At 33.1% G+C, this 22,281-nt stretch overlaps 1 protein-coding gene across 2 annotated transcripts; it reads left to right on the top strand.

Moving 5' to 3' along the window:
* Positions 1-3,853: 3,853 nt before the first annotated feature.
* Positions 3,854-19,251, top strand: LOC114311804 (zinc finger protein BRUTUS). 2 transcript variants are annotated; one of them, XM_028257968.2, is made up of 14 exons: positions 3,854-4,656; positions 8,403-8,612; positions 10,803-10,997; positions 11,095-11,465; positions 12,340-12,568; positions 12,866-13,034; positions 13,145-14,356; positions 14,516-14,687; positions 14,846-15,067; positions 15,142-15,279; positions 17,959-18,193; positions 18,323-18,382; positions 18,700-18,771; positions 18,912-19,251. In XM_028257968.2, exons 1-14 carry the CDS (start codon positions 4,366-4,368, stop codon positions 19,053-19,055), a joined length of 3,720 nt encoding a protein of 1,239 aa, XP_028113769.2. In that variant the 5' UTR covers positions 3,854-4,365; the 3' UTR covers positions 19,056-19,251. The 2 variants fall into 2 exon arrangements, with proteins under 2 accessions (XP_028113769.2, XP_028113770.2); XM_028257969.2 differs by having other exon boundaries at positions 3,855-4,656; positions 13,145-14,338.
* The last annotated feature ends 3,030 nt before the right edge of the window (positions 19,252-22,281 follow it).

The raw sequence follows: 22,281 nt of genomic DNA, 5'->3' as shown, positions 1-22,281 counted from the left end.
CAATTTGTCACCCCCTTCTTTTTTCTTATGTAGCACTTACGTGACCTCTTTAGAGACTTTCTTTGACATTATTTTGTACAAAATATATATATATATATATATTTTATCGCAATGACACACGTTAATAAAATATATAATTTAATGACTTAAATTAAAAAACAAAATAAAATAACACTGAACTATCATGTTTTGTTTTAAACAACACATTCTAAATAATGTCTTATTTGGTTTGATTTTCAAAAACAGTTTTTTAGATTTTTTTTTTTGAAAAAATAAAAGTTAGTTTGATTAAAATAAATATCAAATAAATATTTTTTAATTTAAAAAAATTATTTCTATCCAACAAAAAGATAAAATTATATAAAAATGATGATTGTTGTTTATTTTTAATTTTTTAACAAAATTAATTTTTAATTTTAAAAATCAAACCAAATAGAGCCTCATATTTTGTTTTAATTTTTAAACTCAAATCATCCATGTTCTTAAAAAAATAAACATAAAAAAATAAATAAATAAAATAAATCAGTTAACAGTAAAGAATGTGGGGGCACAAAGGGCCCCCCAGTGAGGACGAGTCATGTGTGGCGAGCGCTGGCTGGAGTTACGAACTTGCGAATGGCGTAATTTTTTCACGTGCCACCTTATCAAACACACATCCACACACGTGTCCTCTAAATGCCATCAATTTTCAGTTTTCAACTAAGGCTAAGTTTGACATAATTAAAAAAAAATAAAAAATCAAAAAGGCACTATCTTATTTAAGTCACATCATTTTATTTAAGGCACATCACCTCTCTAACACATCACTTTAAACCCAACCCAAACCCAACCCATATTTCATAAAAACTCGAAAAGTGCACTTATTTAGTCTTCCTAAACTAAGCCTAAAAACACCTTCTTTTTTTTTTTTTTTTTAACAACTAAACTAAACACTTTGACTAATGACATTTTCTGTTTTCTTTTTATTTATTTATCCCAGTCAGATAATTAACCTACATATGCTTTGAAAATTTAGCCTATGTTTTTTTGTTGCTTTTTTGGTTAAAATAGTCATAAAAAATAAAATAGATTTTTTAATTCAATAAGACAAAACATTACATTCAATCCATAATCATTACATTCTTTCTCTCACAAAAAAATCAAAAAAACCAAAAGCTCTTTTCAAACCAGGCTTTTTAGCCCTAGGTTAAAATAGTTAAAAAAGACAAAAAAAAAAAAAAAAATCAACCCACTTTCCAAACGGAGCCTTAAATAAAATATCTGTAGAACTCTATTCATTTACAGTAACTATCATATATTGAAGAGCAACGTTAAGGATATAAAAAAATTTATCAAAATTTTTAGTAAATAACTACATCATATGTGTATAGAACCCATGTTAGTATTTGTATACTGTAAGCTTTTGGGAATTTTGTTTTTTTTAGTGGCTTTGACTTTTTAATTTTTTTTTGTAAGATGAAGATAGTTTTTTTTATTTTTTATTTTTAAGTTGAATAGGTAATTATGAAAAAAAATAAAAATGATTGACAAGTAAAATGTGATATTTTTAACTTTTTTTATTTCACCTCAAACGAGGCTGGAATTTCCTGCATATATAGATGAGCCTTTCTAGAATACACACCCTCAAAGGGGTGTGTGTCGTATGTAAATTATAATATTTGTGATATTAATTTATTATAAATGTTAATTAAATTATTTTTAATCATAATTAAAAAAGATAATGAGTCATAATGAAAGACATTTTCGATCATAACTGAATCATAATAAAGTCATAATTAATACCACAATAAATCATAATTAAATAGTATAATCATCATAGATAGGGGTGAGTATGGTTCGGTTTAGTTGTAAACCAAAACCCATTCATTACTTACAGTTTCATCAAATTTGAAACCAAACCAATTCATGAAAATCTTAGAACCAATATGAACCGAACTACTAATCACGGTTCGGTTCGATTCGGTTCGGAACCACATATTTTAAAATAAAAATGTTACATCCATTGAATTTGGTCTCGCTCAAATTGTTCGAATTTGTACATCTTGATAGTCTGAGAGGTTGTTTGGCCGGCTATCCGGGAGGATGCCAGTTGACACACTAGTTGACAATGGGTTGACAACTATGGCCAGTCATCCAGCCACATCATTCGAACAGAGTCGAGCTCCCTCTATTTCAGTGGACGAAATATTTTTTTTTAAAAATATTATCATTATTTACAATATGATCACAAAATATTATTCACAACTAAAGAATTGTTTACATGATTGTTTCTATCACCATACAAAAATATACTTATAATAGTAAGGAGTTATAATTTATATATATACATTTAATATTAATAAAATATTTTAGTATTTACATTCGGTAACAAATTATATATAATTCAAACGGTCCAATTCGGTTCCAACTGGATTCGTAACTATAAAATCATGGATCGAACCGTGAAGTACGATTCACCTGTTTCAAAATTCACAACTGAATCGTGCATTGAGAAAACCAGACAAAACCGTGAGATCTGATTTGGGCCGGACTGATTTATAATTTTTTTTAATTTTATACTCAAATCTAAACATAAATAGGACATATGATATAAACCCATAAGTGCTTTCTTCATAACCAATAGAACAACTGTCTAGTTTCCACTAAATAACTTTTAATTAGGAGTAGTATTTCAGAAGTTTGTTGTTTAATTTCCACCCAAACAAATCTATCATTTTGAGGTAGAGAACCCACTTGTGTGTTTGGTTTGGCCCAAAATCTCATTTGTTAATGTTTTTGTTTTTGTTTTTAAAAAAAATAAAAAAAAAATTTGTTTGATATTTTCGTTAAAAAAAAAAAATTGATTTCAAAATTTTAAGAATTTTAAAAACACAAAAATGTATTTTTACTTATTTTTAAGACAAGTTTTTCACTTTTTTTCTCTTCTATCTACCACCTTCGGACACCACTCATCGCTGTTGCCACCACTATTGGCCACTAACCACCACCACCACCCACCATCGGTGGACAGCAGCTCTGGCCAACCTTCGGCAACTCTTCGTTGGGTTGGCGGTCACCGTTGTAATCTTCAGTTACCTTTTGGCATCCTTTAGGCCATCTCATGACTTTCGATGATATCCGACCACTAACTTCAGCAGACACCTCCAGCCACCCGTCACTACTGAGCACCACATCCATTCACCCCATCTTCGGCTACCAACTTCAATAACTCATTAAATATATTTCTCTTTTTATTTTTATTTTTATTTGTTTTCAAAAAAAATTTATACACCAAACAAATTTTCTATTTTATTTTTTTTACAAAAATAAATAAAAAGCATGTTACTTATTTTTTGTAAACTAAAAATTCAAAACTAAAAACGTTAACAAACGGGGCCTAACTATTTCTCATTCTATACCAAAAACCAAAATAGCTAACTCATGCAAGACCAATTGGGAATAATTTATGGGGAGGTTTTCTTTGAAATTTGAAAAAAACATAAATAGTTTCACATTTTAAACATAATTACACAAAATTTTCTTTTAGTATAGTTAAAATGACTGAAATTAATACATATAGTGCATAGATACTAAAATAACAAGAATAAATATATATTTTAATAGTAAGCAGATAATATCACTTTTTCATTTATACAACTAAAGAATTACAATTACTTATAAAAAAATGTTTTAAATATTTATGTGATTAAAATGTTTAGAGAGGTGAGTGTAAATATATTTTACGGTAAATTAAATTAAAATCAGTAATGTTGGACCACACGTGTTTCAAGCCCTTACGGGCCAACTCACACGTGCCTCGAACCGCTGACTATTACGCTAAAAATTTGCAATTGGTCGTCGCTGCTGCTGATCTCATCCAGAAATCGTTTCGACGTGGCAGATCTTTGCCACGTCGAATTCCGGTCAACTATAAAGGCTAACAAACAACGCCCCTACTTCCTTCTCTCTCTCTCTCTCTCTCTCTCTCTTATCAAGCCCACCCACCGATACTCAGAGACCTCTTCTTCTCATCCGTTGTTTGTAGAAAGAGAATCATCAAATCAACACCTACACATGGACTAGCTTGTATGTATATATATGTATATGCATATCTCTCTAGCTCTATGTATGTATGTGTCCATCCAGAAGCTTCTCTTTCTCTCTCTCCGCCTAACAACAATATAGAGAGAGAAAGGCTCATGTTTCACAGCTATGAAAACCAGAGTTCTAGAGAGAGAAATAGACACAGCGAGAAAGGTTAATCTGTTTGAGTCACAAAACCAGAGTTTTAGAGAGAGAAAAGAGAAATTTCTGTAGAGAGAGAAAGAGAGAAGGAATTTTGTGGAGCTGAGGAGGAGGTAGGGTTTGTGAATCGCGGAAAGGAAAATGGGGACGCCATTGTTGGGGCGAGACGGAGGAGGAGGAGTGGCGGTGTTGTCCGGGGCGGTGAATCCGGTAGATTCGTCGTCGTCAAAGGCGTGTTTGGACGATTCGGTGCTGAAATCTCCAATTCTAATATTTCTCTACTTTCACAAGGCCATAAGGTTGGAGCTCGACAAGCTTCAGCGATCGGCCATGGCCTTAGCGACTGGCCAATTAGCAGATATACAGCCCTTGGTCGAGCGGTACCATTTGGTTAGGTCAATTTACAAGCACCACTCCAATGCTGAAGATGAGGTCCGCCTTTGAATTTTCCATTTTCCTTATTTTTTGAACGAAAGTGTTTCAAATCCGTATAATTTGATTACTGTACTAAATTAATCTTTAATTTACCCTAGCTTACTTCATTTCGTTTTGTAGATTTTGTTTCGTTACTGTTTTGTTATTTGTGCTGCCGTATTTACAATAATTTGTGATATTCACAAGTATATTAACATTGAATGTGCTAATTTGCTGTTTCAGACGTTTACTTTTGTATATCTATGTACAAAATACAAAAAGAACATATTTATTTATGTGTCATAAAATTTTCAGCGTGATTGCTGAATTTTTTTGTTCTAGTTTTGCATTGCTGATGAATTGTCATAAGGTTACCTAATTCTCTAATGCTCTGTTTGGATGGAGAATTTGGGGAGGGATTTGAAAATAGAAAGGGAAAAGGTATATGAAACTAGGTGAAATGTAGGCATATTTTATTTTCATTTCACTTACCTTTTTTTCTTTCCCTTTCCAAATCTCTTTCCAAATCTTCTAACCAAACACAGTGTAAGATGATGTTTGTTAATTATTATATGTATGATGATAGTTGGTTATTGCCTTCTTTATGCTCTAAGGAATGAAATAGAATAAAGTGAAATGAAGAAGTTAAAATTCCATCACTTCCTTGCCAAAACTACTTGTACTAATGATTTGGTTTTACGTCGGTTTCCAGTTTTGGAGTCAACGAGATCCCATCATCGATTCGATGTGTATGATGTTGTTTCTTGATTTATTCTTATCAATTTGTTTTTGTGCACGGCATTCTATCCACGTGATTCATGGACTCTTTAAAGCCTTTGTCTCTTGCCGAAGTTACGCCTTTACTAAGATCTTTTATATAGGGGTTGGTAATAACTGCGGCATTTGGATGGATTCCTAATTTTTTGGACGATCTTCAACAAAGTTTCCGCAACATCCATTTTGACAGTCATGATCTTTTGTTTGCATTCGTGGAGAGAGAATCCTTGAGACTTTTGTTCTCGAAGAAGAATGGTAAAAATAATTTATCAGTAGTGGTAGCCTGCTTCCAAAATTGGAATCCTCAATAACCGACATTTTTTTGTATATGGGTTTAACGACAATTTATTGGAAGCAGCATTAATTAGAATTACTGGTGGTTTTAACTAACTGCCACACATAAAACATCAAAAGTGTTGTTAATTCTTTTGCATAGTAAGCAGTTGTCATGATTGCTCTTACTGGTATTTCATTGAACCTTCACAACACTGCACAGAAATGTCAAAATGATGCCATTGGGTGCAGTTTTTGCAGATCATGATCGGTATGAGTTTAAGCAAAGTTCTTTGAAACTTGCAGTAATTAGCGGCAGTTTAGACAAACCACCGGTGCAAGTGTCACGGTTCACCCCATTTGTAGTGGACCTGGTGGTTTATGTGACAGTTGCGGCCCGTGCCGGTATGACTAAACATGGGCACTTCTAGTTGCAATATGATGAATGAACTTTAGCACCAAGCTTGAATAATGTGAATGGAGCCATATCAGTAGAATGCATATGGGACCTACTATATGATAGGTCTCCCAAGCATTAGATCCCTGCACCGAGCATTAGTATGATTTGATTTTTTATTTTATTTTTGTGACATTTACTTTTAAGTGATTCTGTTGAGACTCAAAGCTGCTAAAAGGATTTGATGATGAGTTAAAATTTACAATCAATATTTGATATAATAATTTTCTTATCCGACTTATGTTAATGGACTGTTGGAATTAACAGTCAATTTTGTGGTAAGTGTATCATTTTGGTAATGGAGAGGTGCTTGTTTGGTCATAGTTGACATGAGATATTTTCATATTTACACAGTCTTCTTACTTCTATTTAGTGAATATAATTTTTGTATTTAACTAGGCATACTAAGGGTTGGTTTGGCATAAACTAAATAATACAAAAAGTCAAAAAGTTACTATCCTATTTAAGTCACATCATCTTATTTAAATCACATTACCTCTCTAATGCATCACATCAAACCCAACCCATATAAGCCAATAAGTCAAAAAGTGTAATTTTTTAGAACATTCCAAACCAACCCTAAAAATGATTTGAATACCATAAGTCTGTTCTAAAAGCTTATAACCCAGAGCAGGCATGTTGGGGATGAGTCAATTCTCTGTATTGTTAGAAATCTTACCAAATGCTCAAATATGTAACCCCCTTATAAATCAATGCGGCTAGGAACTTTTGTAGTTTTAACTTTCACTCTAAACAAAAGGTCCCAAAGAGAAATTATGAGAGAACGAGTGACATATATGAAACCTTGGACCACTTGGAGCTTCTGCAGGTTTAACTTTCGCTCTAAACAAAAGTCTTGTGAGAGAACTGAGTGATATAAATGAAACCTAGATAGGCAGGGAAAACGTTTAATCAATAAGAAGAGTACAACACTTTTATGTAAAATAATATGTTGAGTCAATGATGGATTCCATTTAGTAAATTGGCGTTTGATAAAATCATTCCATTTGTTGAGATGCAACTGAAAAAAGAATGGAATTTGAGGGTATGTTTGGAAAGATTCTACAAAAGTTTATTCTAAGAGATACAAAAAATCAAAAGATAAAGGGAAAAAATTGTCTAGTTCTCTCTTCTTGAATTTGTTTTCAAAAGGTAGCCAAAAACACCTGTAGTTTGAGAACACTAGAATGATGACCTATTTTGTGTTCTATTTTTTCTAGTTGGAAATACTAAAATCTAGTACAAATATTTCATTGCCTCTAAGAAAACACGCTTAGAGAACTACCAAACCTAGCTAAGCCTTGTGTCTTCATTAAATAGAGTCGGCTACGTGAATCCAATTTCTCCATTGCGTTCTATCAAGAGCTATATGCTCAATTAAATAAAATAAATTCATATATTTTTTCACTACTACATCACATGTTAGCTTAGGTCTTCTCCTCCCCATAACATATCTATTTATGCCTATGGTGATCTTATCACTCTTCCTTACTGTTACATCTATAAGTCTTCATTATATACTATCAAATCATTTTAATCTGTTCTTTCTCAATTTATCTTCAATAGATACTACTCTTACCATTTTATGAATATATATTTCTAATTCTATCTTTCCTAAACTTAAGAGAACTCATTTCCAAAAATTGTACCAAACAACTATTAACTTCCGTTTATTTTTTTTCTTTTTTCTTTTACCTATTTGGATATTCAAAGAGACCCAATTATTAATTGTTCTAGACAAACAGTTAACTATTGAAATAGACACAACATTTGAGGGAACCCACATTCAAATTTAAAAATAATGCACAAATTATAGCTCATATGAAGCATTTGTATGATCAATAGCTGCGAACTATTACATGCGTAGAATAAGGCCTCATTTGTCAGCTATACATTCTAGCCAAAAAGTCACTATAAGTTGTCACATCACTCTCTCTACTTTTCTGTACATCTTTTCGTAAAAAGTCAAAAAGTTACTAAAATAGCATGTTTCCAAACGAGGCCTTATATGTTTTCAAATTGTTCTTCAGTGTCTTTATGATCAAATTCTGATGCGTACACAAAATGTAGTTTTCTTAATTTGATTTTCCTGTGTATGGTCGGTCATCTTTACTAATGAGATTGTTGATGGGGAGTGGAGACCAGTTTTTTTATAACACAGATCATTTGCTTCATTTTATCTTTGCTATAATGTTTCCAGGAGCAGTCTTTTTGCTGTTTACATAAGGCTTGACAGCATGAAAATTTTCAACTACAGGTCATATTTCCAGCTCTTGATATACGCGTGAAGAATGTGGCACAAGCATACTCCTTAGAGCACAAGGGAGAAAATGATCTTTTTGATCATCTATTTGAGCTGCTAAATTCTGATAGACAGAGAGATGAAAGTTTCGCAAGGGAGTTGGCTTCATGTACAGGAGCCCTTCAGACATCAATTAGCCAGCACATGTCAAAGGAAGAGGAGCAGGTAGCATTTCATTGCGTGCCTTTTCTTTTGCTTGTCTCATGTATTTTGAACCATCTCCTGGCAATACTTTTTACTACAATTGTGATATACCTTAATAGAAGAATGGCTAATGACATTAAATCATGGTGTACATTTTTCCTGAACATGTGTGTTTGATGTTTATATTTGAAAAAATAACTAAGTTACATATGGCTTTCTATTGTGTCATCCTCTTCATTTTGTGGATGATTCTGAAGTGTCTATTCTTTTCTTCTTTATATTATTATCATGGCACTTCTTAAAACTACATTATACTTATACTATATTCTACGGGACTTGAATGGATGACACTGTTTTGTTGGACATCTGCGAGAGAATATATGCAGGTGCTTGATATACTGCTAAAGCAAACCAAAGCAAACCAAGTCTTAAGTCCCATCAAATGGGGTCGGTTTCATGAATCCTTCTTCTCCACTCGACTCTATCAACGGCTATTTGGTTAATCAAATTAAGGAGATTCATATCTCTATTTACTACACTAGCTTATGTGGGTGTTTGGGAAGTTGCTATTTTAGTAGGCTATTTTAGTTTTTGGCTATTTTAGTAGGCTAAAATTTTTGTATTTGGGAAGATAGTTGAATTTTTTTTTGTAATTGGATGTGATATTTGTGAGAGAAAAAGTGAAATAATTATGAGTTTGTTGTGACATCTTGTCTTATTAGCTATTTTAATCTATTTTGTCATTTTGTGGATTTTAGCACAAAAAGCCAAAAAAAGCCTTTGCCAAACACCCCCTATGTCAATTTAGGCCTGCCCCTGCTCCTTCCTGTTTCCCTAACATATCTATCTACTGTCACTGTATTATATCTCTTCACTACTGCCTTTGTTGGTCTCCGTTGTATATGACCAAACCATCTCAATATATTCTCTCTCAACTTATCTTCTATCGGTACTACTCTTACCTATTCATGAATATACTCATTGTTAACTCTATATTTTCTAATCTTGCCACACATCCACCTTAGCATTACTTATCTTATCTGCATGTTGTTTCTTAATTGCCCAACATTCCGTATCATACAACTTCGTTGGTCTAATAGCCGTCCTATAGAACTTTCCTTTTAGTTTAGTGGGTACTCATTTACTGCACAGTACTCCAAATGTATTCCTCCACTTAAGCCACCATGTCTTAATTCTATGGACCACATCCGCTTCAATCTCCCCAGCCGTTATAATAATTGATCATAAATAACGAAAATGTTCACTCTTAGGTAGTTTTGCTTGATATATTGCTGTGGACAAAATATAGGTAACACTAATCAAGTTGCGGACGAGATATAGGTAACACAGTAACACTATTTAAATGATGGTCAGGAGGTATGCTCCACCCAATTATTAGGCAGTGATGTTCTTATCTTGTTTTTCATAAGAGATTTCTCTCTGTTTCATACTGGTATGAGGGCTTTGTGTGTGTCTCTACATGTGTGCTGCTGTGCTAGAGAGAGATTGTGATATTGGAATATACATCCACACTAGTTTTTTCTATTCATTATGTAATGGCATTTTTTTTTCCTTGGATAGATGCATTTTTTTGTGTAAATGCATATTGAATTGAAACCACCAATATTTTTGGTTCTGTTATTTCCTAGTCTGACCAGTTTTCCATATTGTACCACAAAGAACTTGCTTTTGTTGTACAATTTTGGTGAGAGTACTGAAGTTTGTATCTGATGTCTTTTTTACTATAAAATCACAATAATCCATATAATGTTACTGAAGATGTGTTTTAGTTCACAAAATTCATTCAGTGGTATCTTCACATATTGATGGCGCAACCCTTAATTGGATGGGGGTGCATTATCTTCTTTGGAAGCCTGTGGTGAAGCCCATGAGTCCATTGACTTTAATGTTTGTGAAACTCATTATCCTCTGAGATATTTCTTATTATTTATCTTTTGGTTTTTATATTCTAAACTAAAGCAAAAATGTCTTGAATTGTTTTGATTTTCTTTGATTATGACATGTTTTCCCTCACCCCTTGCTTACTGAACTGAGAAGGTTTTTTTTTCCTTCCTCCTGCTCAGCTTAGCACTGACACAGAAGTTTGTGAAACCTGGCTTGCTTTGAGACATGTTTCATTTATTTATTTTTGATATTCTTAACTAAACAAAAATGTCTTTGGTTCTTCTGGTTTTCCTTTGATTATGGCAGGTTTTTCCCTTGCTCATTGAGAAGTTCACATTTGAAGAGCAGGCATCATTAGTTTGGCAGTTCTTGTGCAGCATTCCTGTGAATATGATGAAAAAATTCCTTCCCTGGCTTTCATCTTCTATTTCACCTGATGAGTATCAGAATATGCTGAAGTGCTTGCGTAAGATAGTCCCAAAAGAAAAGCTTCTTCAACAGGTGAGGTCTCAGTACATCAGAACCCTAACTTATTTTCTTGGTCTTCTTTTTTCTCTCTTGGATACATGAACCTGACTGATAGTGTCATTTATTGAAGGTTATCTTTACCTGGATGGAAGGCAGGAACAGCAGTAACACAATTAGAAGTGATGATGGTGATCCTCAGATCCAGAGTTTAATGAATTCTAGTGCTAGTGGCAAAATAACCCGTGAAACAGGGAAAGTAAATTGTGCATGTGAATCTTTCAAGACTGGGAAGAGGAAATTTTTTAGGTCAAATAGTGATGGTTCTGATACATCTGGGGTGCATCCTATCAATGAAATATTGCATTGGCACAATGTTATTAAAAGAGAGTTGAATGAAATAGCAGAGGAAGCTAGGAAGATTCAACTTTCTGGAGATTTTTCTAATTTAGCAACCTTTAATGAAAGGCTCCAGTTTATAGCTGAAGTTTGTATATTTCACAGGTATAATTAGCCCTCTCTTCTTTAGACCATTGGATCTTTATGCTTATGCAAAATACTGCGTTCCTTTTTCTGTTCGCACATTTTCATAAGAGAGGACAGAGATTTCATTCTCCTTATAGCTACTGCCTACTGCAGTGGTTAGTGTCATTCAACGAAGGAAGTATCATTGTCTAACATAGAAGTAATTATGGCTACACTTGTTTAGAATTTTTTTATTGCTATGGTATTGGAGGGAATTACTCAGATGATGACCATGTGATCCTAAATGTTCCCAAGTTCACTCAGTGCATGCATATATCTTCTTATGTTCACTAAGAGTGTATATTTACAGGGTTGATTACACTTATCATCCCTATACTTCCACCAAAATCTCACTTTTGTTCCTTCTCTTTCAATTGTGACAGTCAACACCCTACACTTTAAGTTGAGTTGCAATGTCACCCTTCTATCCATTTGCCATTAAAATGGTTGATGGAACTTGTCATCTGAAATATACGTGATAGTTTTCTCATCTGGTTAGCACCCTTACACTTTTACTAAAATCTCACTTCAATCCTTACACTTTCACTAAAAATGTCACTTTACTCCCGCTACTTTTAATTTTCATTAGCGTCATTGACGGTAGATGGACAGAAGGGTGAAATTGCAACTTGACTTGAAGTGTAGAGGGTTGACTATTACAATTGAAAGTAAAGGGACTTAAGTGAAATTTTGGTAGAAATGTAGGGCTACTAAGTGTAATTTACCCATATATATATTATCTGTCAACAAGTACTGGTGTAAAAATACTAGAGATGATTTTGCCAATACTGTTTTAGAAACATTTTCCCACTTTAAATATCAAAATGACCATTTTGCCATGTTTTTTTTACAGTATAGCTGAGGACAAGGTCATATTCCCTGCAGTAGATGGAGAACTCTCTTTCTTCCAGGAGCACGCTGATGAAGAACGCCAGTTTAATCAATTTCGTTCTCTGATTGAAAATATTCAGAGTGAGGGATTCAAATCTTCTTCAGCTGCTGCATTTTATGCAAAATTGTGTTCACATGCTGATCATATAATGGATACCATACAGAGACACTTCGAAGATGAGGAAGTTCAGGTGAGCTTTCCTTGATATTGCAATAATCCTTTTCGGGGAGATGTTTGGTGACCAGTATCAAGTTATGCCCTAAACCTGGTTCCTGTTAATTTAATTAGACGTGCATGACTTGAAACAAAGTTTCCATGGGAGGGAAAGTGATAACTTCTGAAAGTACTCAGATGAAGATGAAATTAATAAGCTTTATGACTATTCCCTCCATGGTTAATTTGTATAGTGGTGCATGACTTGAAACTTGGGTCATCAAACATCTGCTTCAATCCTGAGAGGCACCTTCTAAGCTTTCTGCACATTTAGGTTCTTCCACTTGCTCGAAAGCATTTCAGCTTCAAAAGACAACGGGAACTTTTGTATCAAAGTCTGTGTGTGATGCCGTTGAAATTAATTGAACGTGTCTTGCCATGGCTGGTTGGATCGCTGACTGAAGATGAAGCCACGGATTTCCTTAGAAACATGTATTTGGCAGGTTCTGTACCAATTCAGTATAGTTCTTTACAAAAAGACAATCAATGTATAACAAGTGTGGTGATGCTTATTTTATTTTATTTGCTAACTGGTGGTAATTCTGTAATTCAGCTCCAGCATCAGATACTGCTCTGGTAACACTTTTTACTGGTTGGGCATGCAAAGGACGTCATCAGGGTGTATGTTTGTCTTCTAGTGCAATTGGTTGCTGTCCTGTGAAAAAGTTCACTGACATTGAAGAAGATTTTGTTCGATCATTCTGTTCATGCCCACTCTTAGTCAAGACAGATGAAGATGAAAGGCCAGTCAAGCGAAACATCTCAGTGCCTTGCAAAAACAATGCTGTACATGATCCTTCAGAGACTGTAAATGATGATAATCTATCTTGTAGAGATCGGACTTGCTGTGTCCCAGGTTTGGGAGTAAGCAGTAATAATCTGGGATTGAGTACTCTTTCTACTGTAAAGTCTTTGCGTTCCTTATCCTTCAGCTCCTCTGCTCCTTCTCTTAATTCCAGTCTTTTCTGCTGGGAATTAGATAATAGCTCTTCTGACATTGGCCGAGCAGTGCATCCAATTGATACTATTTTTAAGTTTCACAAAGCCATACGCAAAGATTTGGAGTACTTAGATGTTGAATCTGGAAAACTTAGTAACTGTGATGACACATTCCTTCGGCAATTCTCTGGAAGATTTCGCTTGCTTTGGGGCTTATATAGAGCTCATAGTAATGCTGAGGATGAAATAGTTTTTCCGGCATTGGAAGCCAAAGAGGGACTTCACAATGTTAGTCACTCATATATGCTGGACCATAAGCAGGAAGAAAAATTATTTGAAGATATATCTTCTGCCCTTTCTGACCTTTCACACCTTCATGAAGGTTTGAAGGGGGCTCGTATGATAGAGGATTTAATTAAAAGAAACATCGAATTTGCTGCTGACCATGGTAGTGATAGTATGAGAAAGTACAGTGAACTAGCTACAAAGCTTCAAGGCATGTGCAAGTCAATAAGAGTCAGCCTAGATCAGCATGTTTTCCGGGAAGAACTTGAGCTGTGGCCATTGTTTGGTAAACATTTTTCTGTGGAGGAGCAGGACAAAATTGTTGGTCGGATTATTGGGACTACAGGTGCTGAAGTGCTCCAATCAATGTTACCTTGGGTAACATCTGCACTTACTCAGGATGAGCAGAATAAAATGATGGACACATGGAAGCAGGCAGCCAAAAACACAATGTTTAATGAGTGGCTTAATGAATTCTGGAAAGGAACTAAAGAATCATCCTTACCGCCCGAAACAGCAGGAGGTAGTAGTTCTTATAAAGGTTTGCATTATGCTTATAGTGTTGTTCATTTAATGGTTTAATGAGTGCATCGTTCTATGTTCATTTACTGGGGTTTGATCTTGTAATGTGTTTCATGTCTATCATTTATCGATAGCATCTTGGATTGAATTATATTAATGCATTCGACATTACTTATAGGTATTGATTCTCGGAAAAACTTGGACTTGGGTGATCAGATGTTTAAGCCTGGCTGGAAAGATATTTTTCTCATGAATCAAAATGAACTGGAGGCAGAGATTAGAAAGGTTTATCGTGACTCAACTCTTGATCCAAGGAGAAAAGCATACCTTGTTCAAAATCTTATGACTAGGTTTGAGCCAGTTACAGTTACTGCTATAATTTGGACTAAAGCCCTTTTAATTAGCTCATATGTTTATATTTATATGGTTAGTCGGTTATGAACTTTATAATGATGCTTTCTTTTCCTGGTTGAGAGTCCTGCGTAACCAGTTTCTTGGTTTGTTTTAGTCGCTGGATAGCTGCTCAGCAGAAGTCAACTCAAGCAGTGGAAGGTGAAACTTCAAATGGTGAAGGTATACCAGGATGCTCACCATCATTTCGAGATCCAGAGAAACTAGTCTTTGGGTGCGAACATTATAAGAGAAACTGTAAACTTCTAGCTGCTTGCTGTGGGAAGTTGTTTACTTGCAGGTTCTGCCATGACAAAGTCAGTGACCACTCAATGGATAGGTAATTTTCTGATTATGTGCATAAATTTCAGGTCAGGCTTCCATTTACATAATTTTTTTATTTAATCTTTGCAGGAAAGCAACAGCAGAAATGATGTGTATGTGCTGCCTGAAAATTCAAGCAGTAGGACCTATTTGCACGACACCTTCATGCAATGACCTTTTAATGGCAAAGTACTATTGCCATATATGCAAGTTTTTTGATGATGAGAGGTAGACAAGCTAATTAGAATATCAAGTACATAAGTTCTTCAATTGTTCAGGATTCGATTGGTGTTTTTATTATCTTCTTTGTTTGTTGTGATACATTGATTTTGAACTCATTAAGCTGCACATCTATATACAATCACACAGAGACTTCTAGTGCCATAGATTTACAGTGCTTTTAGGAAAAAGATCTTTTAGATCTCATTTTGTTTTTATAAGAATTTTCTAATGTTGAATCTTTCTTGCAATTAATCTAGATCATATATAAAATATTTATATTCCTTAATGAATCTTTCTAAAAGCAGTGGTTGGACTGTTGTTGATGCTTGGCTGATGTAGATGACGACATACTTAATAACAGTCCAACTTGTTCTTTCATGTTGATAATGGTCGAGATGCTGAAGAATATTAAGATTATTATTTCCTTTGATCTAGATCCAGCTTGAACTCTCACAATTATGTTCCATGTGGAAACTGAATTCATAGGAGCCTCAAAGGGTAGCAGATATTTGTTTATCACAAATACAAATTTCTGCTGTTTATTATGGTTTTTTTTACCATCAATAATTAAATGTCACCTAGAAAGCATATTTAGTAGTTTAATTTTACCATGAGATTATGCATATTATGCATGAAATACTCCGTAGTACCTTGTGAATAGCATTTTACCGTAGAAAATAACACATATCTGCACCTTTTTTTGGGTGGATCACATATCGGCACCTGACACCCATATTTAAGTCCATAAAATATAGCTTAAGATGAGAAGGGTACTATTTCTATGTTCTGCTAAACTTAAATATAGGTATCTACTTGTCTGTTATTAACTATCTTATTTTACCCAATTACATTGGATAAAACTTTCTACTATGGAAGAGAGTATTTGACAACATAAAAGTTGTAAATTAAAAATTAAAACGTCATCAATGGTGATTTAAGAGAATATGGACAATGTATTATATAATTTTTAAGGAAGCAATCTGAGCATAAATATGATTCAATGATATAATACCATACTAAAATGGTATATATTTTGTTATATGTATTTTTATCTCTACTCTACATTTTATATATGCCTCAAGTATTGATGCTTCGTATCTTTAATTCTAGGAATCTTACTTTTGTAATGTTAATGATTTATTTCTAAAGATGTTAAACAATATTACGATACATGATATGATACACAATTCAGAAAATAGGAAAATTAATACATGATTCAATATCCAGATATGATTCATAATGTGTATCTTTAAAAGATGTGCTTCACTTCCAGCATCATTCTACATGCATGATATGCTTACATAAGAACAGTAAATACTAGAATTCACTGGACTTTGTTCTGATCATCTAAAAGCATTTGGACCATAGTTGTCAAATCGAGATTCGTATCGTGAATCGAAATGGCCTCGTACCGAATCGCGAATCGAATCGAATCGTGAATCGTAAAGATTCGGTCACTTTTTCTAAATTACTTAAAAATATATATCTACACATTTAGATGTTAAATATATCTTATGAATATAAAATAGTTAGACTTAAATCAACAAAATTGTTATTTTGAAAGATAATCACGTAATTTAATAGGTAAGAAGTTAACAAAGATTCTTATGTAAAATCACAATCTTACCTTTTTTTTTTTTAGATATTTTTTATCAACCATTCTTAATAAAGATAAAAATCAAATAGACAAACTATTAATTTCTAAAGTAACAATAGTTAACAATGATATTGATATTTGGATAATAAGCACATATATTTTTCTAAGTAAAAGTGAGCAAATAATAAGAAAGGATTATTTAGGATATTTTATGTTAAAGCCTAAAACATTTTAAAAGGTATAACTGACCTCACATATGTATTATTCAATTTAATAAAATAATAATAGATTATTCATAGTATAACTTTAATCTTAAACATCTTTAGAAGATATATTACAATTTTTTGAAGAGGAAAAAAATGAGAAGAAATGTTAAAAATATGTTAGGTCTGACTGAATCTGATTGGATCTTATAAAAAACTCCATGATCACTAAAATAACAACAAATCATATATATATGTTGATTATTTTGGTATTAAATGTTATTAGAAGTTGTATTATGTCATTTTCACTAAAAAGATGAAAAAAATGAGTCGAAAATATGTTGAACACAATAATTTTAAAAATTGCATGAATCGTAAAAAGTGAATCGAATCGTGAATCGATTGTGAATCGTGCGATTCACTAGAGATTCACTTCCAAAATAGATTCACTCATATATTCGTATCGATTTTACAAAAATTGCGTATCGAATCGTGAATCGAATCGCGAATCGTAAGATTCTGATAACAGAGATTTGGACGTTTTTACTTGAGAAAAATTTGGCAGGTAGATAACTCATGTTCTCTTTACTAACTTAATAGAACTTAGAATAATTGTTTTGCATTTTAGATGTTGCTTATATGGATGTGTGAAAACCCGATCTGCTCTGCTTCAATGATAATTACACCCTGCTTGGGACATCAATGTGTCATTTCAAACATGCATATTTGCACTGATAATTAATGGAGCACACTGTCTTACATTTAATTTTATTTGGTTTTTTTCCATTTCACCTAGCCTTGTAAATGTTTGCTACTGTGCTCTATTTTTTTTCAGGATAATATTAGATAATTCCTGATCTTATAATGATTATTTTTTTCCTTCAGGACTGTATATCATTGCCCGTATTGCAATTTATGCCGGCTTGGAAGGGGTCTTGGTGTCGATTTTTTTCATTGCATGAAATGTAATTGTTGTCTGTCCTTGAAGTTAGTGAACCACAAATGTCTGGAGAAAAGTTTAGAAACAAACTGCCCCATCTGCTGCGAGTTCTTGTTTACATCAAGTGCAACAGTTAGGGGTCTACCTTGTGGCCATTACATGCATTCAGCATGTTTTCAGGTCTCTATTCTTCATAATCTTTGATCATCTGAGTTCTACTTTTTCTTATTCTTGCATATCTTTCCTCTTTAATTGCATGAAGAAGTTTTGAGGGAATGCTTATAAACATTGTCTTTCTTGATCTGTTAGGCATATGCTTGCAGAAACTACATCTGCCCAATATGTAGCAAATCTATGGGAGATATGGCGGTACGAAATTTTTTAGCTCTTTTGTTTTGTTTTTTTGAGTTAGATAATGGATATGTTTTGTAATGTTCCAAATGTGTTTTTCTTATTTATATATTGTTTTGGAGATGCATACTGAAATTGTTGACCAATTGAAGATCTGTGAAGTTCGATGAGCAATATGGTTTTGAACATGAAAAAGTTAGCATGGCATTGCTCATAAAATCTTCCAGTAATTAGCAATGCTACCAACTTGTTCCAATCTTCATCAATGATTGTTTACTATTGAGAGAAAAATCTTTTGTTTACAGTCATCATTTAAATATTATTTTGCTTCTCAGGTTTACTTTGGCATGCTTGATGCTTTGCTGGCTACTGAGGAGCTTCCAGAGGAATACAGGGATCGTCTTCAGGTACTTTGCCTTCACTTTCTCTCTCTGATATTAGGTTTCATCAAGGTTTGCTGATTTGTAATCCTACTATTTCCATTTTTCCTTGAGAGTTACTAATTTTAACTAAACCAATCTATACTTATTATACGGTGGCATTCCAGGATATACTCTGCAATGACTGTGAACGGAAGGGCACAGCACGCTTCCACTGGTTATATCACAAGTGTGGCTTATGTGGATCGTATAACACAAGGGTGATCCAAACCGAGACAAGAAGTTCTGAATGCCCTACTTCTAATCAATGAAAGGGGTCGTCGTTTCTACAAAATATTATACAGATGAGAATGCATGTAAATACTTGTACAGATAACTCACGAAAGTTTTTCCCCCCATTTTAGTATCATTACCACGAGACGAAGTTACCATCATATCTGCTGAACCTTCTTTGAAGCGTCACTGTTTTGAAATTTTGATTTTAATTATAAAATTGTTCTTTGAAAATACATTTTTATTTAACTGAAAATTAAAAAGCTAGCTAAAATAATTTGTAATTGGAAGAGACGTGGCTGCATACTGTAGTGGACTTTATCCAGAATAAGCTCAAAGAAGGCAAAGAAGATGACAGCGAAAGCCCTCTTCCCATGCACAACCAAACCAATCACTTCTCAATTTCAAATATTTTCTTCCACTTAGCCTTTTAGTCAACATATTTTCTAGTTATTCATCTCTTGCATTTGCATTTGCAGTTGTTATTTTTTATGTATTTATTTGTTCTTTTTTATTCAGTTATTTTCGGCAATGGTAAATCTTAATTTTTACCTTCTGCACATAAGAAACAAGTTCTCTGATGAGTAATTTGTACCCCTTAGCTACATATAATTGTCTGTAAAAATCAGTAGCATATATTTACTTTGTAATTACATTTGCACGATGTGCGACAGACATATATGTTGGCAAAGTACTTCATTTTTGGGGAAACATATTATCACTTTTCACAAGCTCTCTTCCCTTTCAAAATATTTTTAAAATTTAATGAAAGATTTAAAAATAAAGAGAGAAAATATAAGTAAAACAGAAATAAAATATAATTATATTTCACAAGTTCACAGTTGGATGACTGAGCTGACTTCTCAGGAGTTGTTTGGGAAGACCTAAATAAGTGTATTTTTTGTCTTTTTACGAAAAGAAGTGCAGAAAAGTAGAGAGGTGATGTGATGGAAAAAAAATAAAAAGATAAAAAGATGAATTATTTTGGTGTTGCCAAACTTGACCTCAGTCTCCAGAGTTGTTCCCATTTCAAGAGACACATTCTTTAGGTTGGTCAATTATGCTATGAAATCAGTAACTGCCTACCAATGTCATACTCTTCTAATTTCACCAACCAAGCCATTGAACTTTCCTACCACCTCATGGTTTTGCAATATCTTTTTTAGCGATTGATCGAATAACAATACGGGCTTCAAAATGGGCAGCAGCGCTTTTTTGGTCCATCGTCTAAATTGGAGCGTGCTGTCTAGACCCTATGGACATACAAGGGTCCTATTTTCATGATTTAAACGGTTTATTTTGTTGAGCCTTACATGTATATCATTCATAAAAAAATCAGTTTGATCCGATATTTGTAACTCATTTGTTTTATTTCACTTATATCAAAAAAATAGATAATTTATTTTTAAAAATACATTGACCGTTAATTTTTTTAGAGACAGACTCGATAAAACAAAGAGGTTACAAATATCAAATGGACTTAATTTTTTTTATAAATAATATACACACAGGGTCCAATATAATGAATAATTCAGATTATCGAAATTGAATCTTGGTGGGCCTCACAAATCTGGACCCTCTGATTCATATTTAGGCCAAGTTTGGCATAATTGAAAAAAGACAAAAAGTCAAAAAGTCACTATCCTATTTAAGTCACATCATCTTATTTAAGTCACATCACCTCTCTAACACATCACTTCAAACCCAACCCAAACTCAACCCATATTTCATAAAAAGTCAAAAAGTGTACTTATTTAAGCTTTCCAAACTAGGCCTTAGAATGGAGAGAAGCTCAACTTTTTGAAAATAAAATCAAAGCCTTTACCTGAATTGTAGCCCAAGTAATCTTGAGAGACACAGTGCTAATGTAAGTTTTAGGTTCAAGCCTATAGGCAATGTTGAATTCAAACTACTTCAAAACATATAGACCATGTTTGATTCACAATATTAATAGTGAGGTATTAATAATCCTATCAAATTAGTGTGGTATTAATTATCCCACTCCTACCCCATTACTAATAATCCTACAAATTTGTTGGATTAATTATCCATTGGATTAATAGTCCTAAACCAAAATGTCAAAACAAACATGGGATGATTGGGCCCACGGATTAATAATCCTAATCCCATGCTTTAATCCTTCCAATCAAACAGCATTGTTTGGGAACTTGGTTTGGGGCTAAAATAGCCACAAAAAACAAAATAGGTTATTTTAGTCACAAAAAACAAAACATCAAATCCAACCCATAATCATTACAATCCTCTTTCACAAAAAAAGTCAAAAAAGCCAAAAAGCCAAAAAGCCCTTCCCAAACCAGGCTAAAATAGCCCAGGCTAAAATAGCCAAAAAGCTAAAAAGCCAAAAAGCCAACCCACTTTCCAAACGGAGGCTTAAAGTATTATTAAAAATATAGTTAGAGATGTACGTAATATTTTTAAGTAAATATATTATATGCATATAATATACATAATTTATTATTTTAATATAAATTTATTTGTCATTTTATATTTTTAAGTCTCATTCATTGTAAATTATTAATGTATTATATATTTCAAATATTTGTTGGTATTTTCATTATTAAAATTATAAAATTAATTTGTTTTAACCTTGTTTCTATCTTGTCCCTAAAGGCATCTCTAATGGTTCTTTTTTTTTTTTTTCCCATTAAATTTGAATAAAAACTCTATTTGATATTAAGTGTTCCAACAGAGGTTTTTAAAATTTCATTAAAACCGGTCAACTGGACGGATGACCGAGCGGATGTCTGGCCGGTAGACCGGCCAGTGTAATTTTTTTACAAATTTTTGCCTTGAGGTGGTTATCTAGGAGACATTCGGTGGTGAAAATTCAATAAATATGAACAATGATTTGATGAAAGGCACGCCCATTCTCAATTTAATGAAAGATTTAAGAAATCTTAAATTTGATGAAAGATTTGGTGCAGCAAAAAGTGAGTTTTTTTTTTAACAAATCTAAATTTAATAAATCATTTGGTAAATCATTGCAGATGGTCTAAGAATGACCATGGACTTGATGGTGCCCAAACAAGCTTAATATTTTTAAAATTTTAAAAAAATATTTACCTCATAAGGTGAAATTGAATTCAAATTTTTTGTTCATTTAATTTTTAGAATGGGGCTTCAAACGAGAAGTTTTAGCCATTTATTATTATTTTATTTATTTAGTTATAAAACAAACTAAAAAAATAAGGGTAAATTATAGGGAAAATCGGTCTAAGGTCCCTATCCAACTTTTAATAATGG

Source organism: Camellia sinensis, chromosome 15 (genome assembly GCF_055761805.1).
Source record: "Camellia sinensis isolate YWXY chromosome 15, ASM5576180v1, whole genome shotgun sequence".
NCBI lineage: Eukaryota > Viridiplantae > Streptophyta > Magnoliopsida > Ericales > Theaceae > Camellia > Camellia sinensis.
The sequence above is the reverse complement of the archived record's forward strand: the minus strand, read 5'-3'. Positions and strand labels throughout refer to the sequence as shown.

What these genes read in the sequence shown, in the direction of transcription:
- LOC114311804 (XM_028257968.2), top strand. Translation starts at nt 4,366, where the DNA reads ATGGGGACGCCATTGTTGGGGCGAGACGGAGGAGGAGGAGTGGCGGTG. An exon ending in TGTCAAAGGAAGAGGAGCAG is followed by an intron (nt 8,613 to 10,802) that starts GTAGCATTTCAT and finishes TGATTATGGCAG; the next exon opens with GTTTTTCCCTTGCTCATTGA. An exon ending in AAGTTTTTTGATGATGAGAG is followed by an intron (nt 15,280 to 17,958) that starts GTAGACAAGCTA and finishes TTTTTCCTTCAG; the next exon opens with GACTGTATATCATTGCCCGT.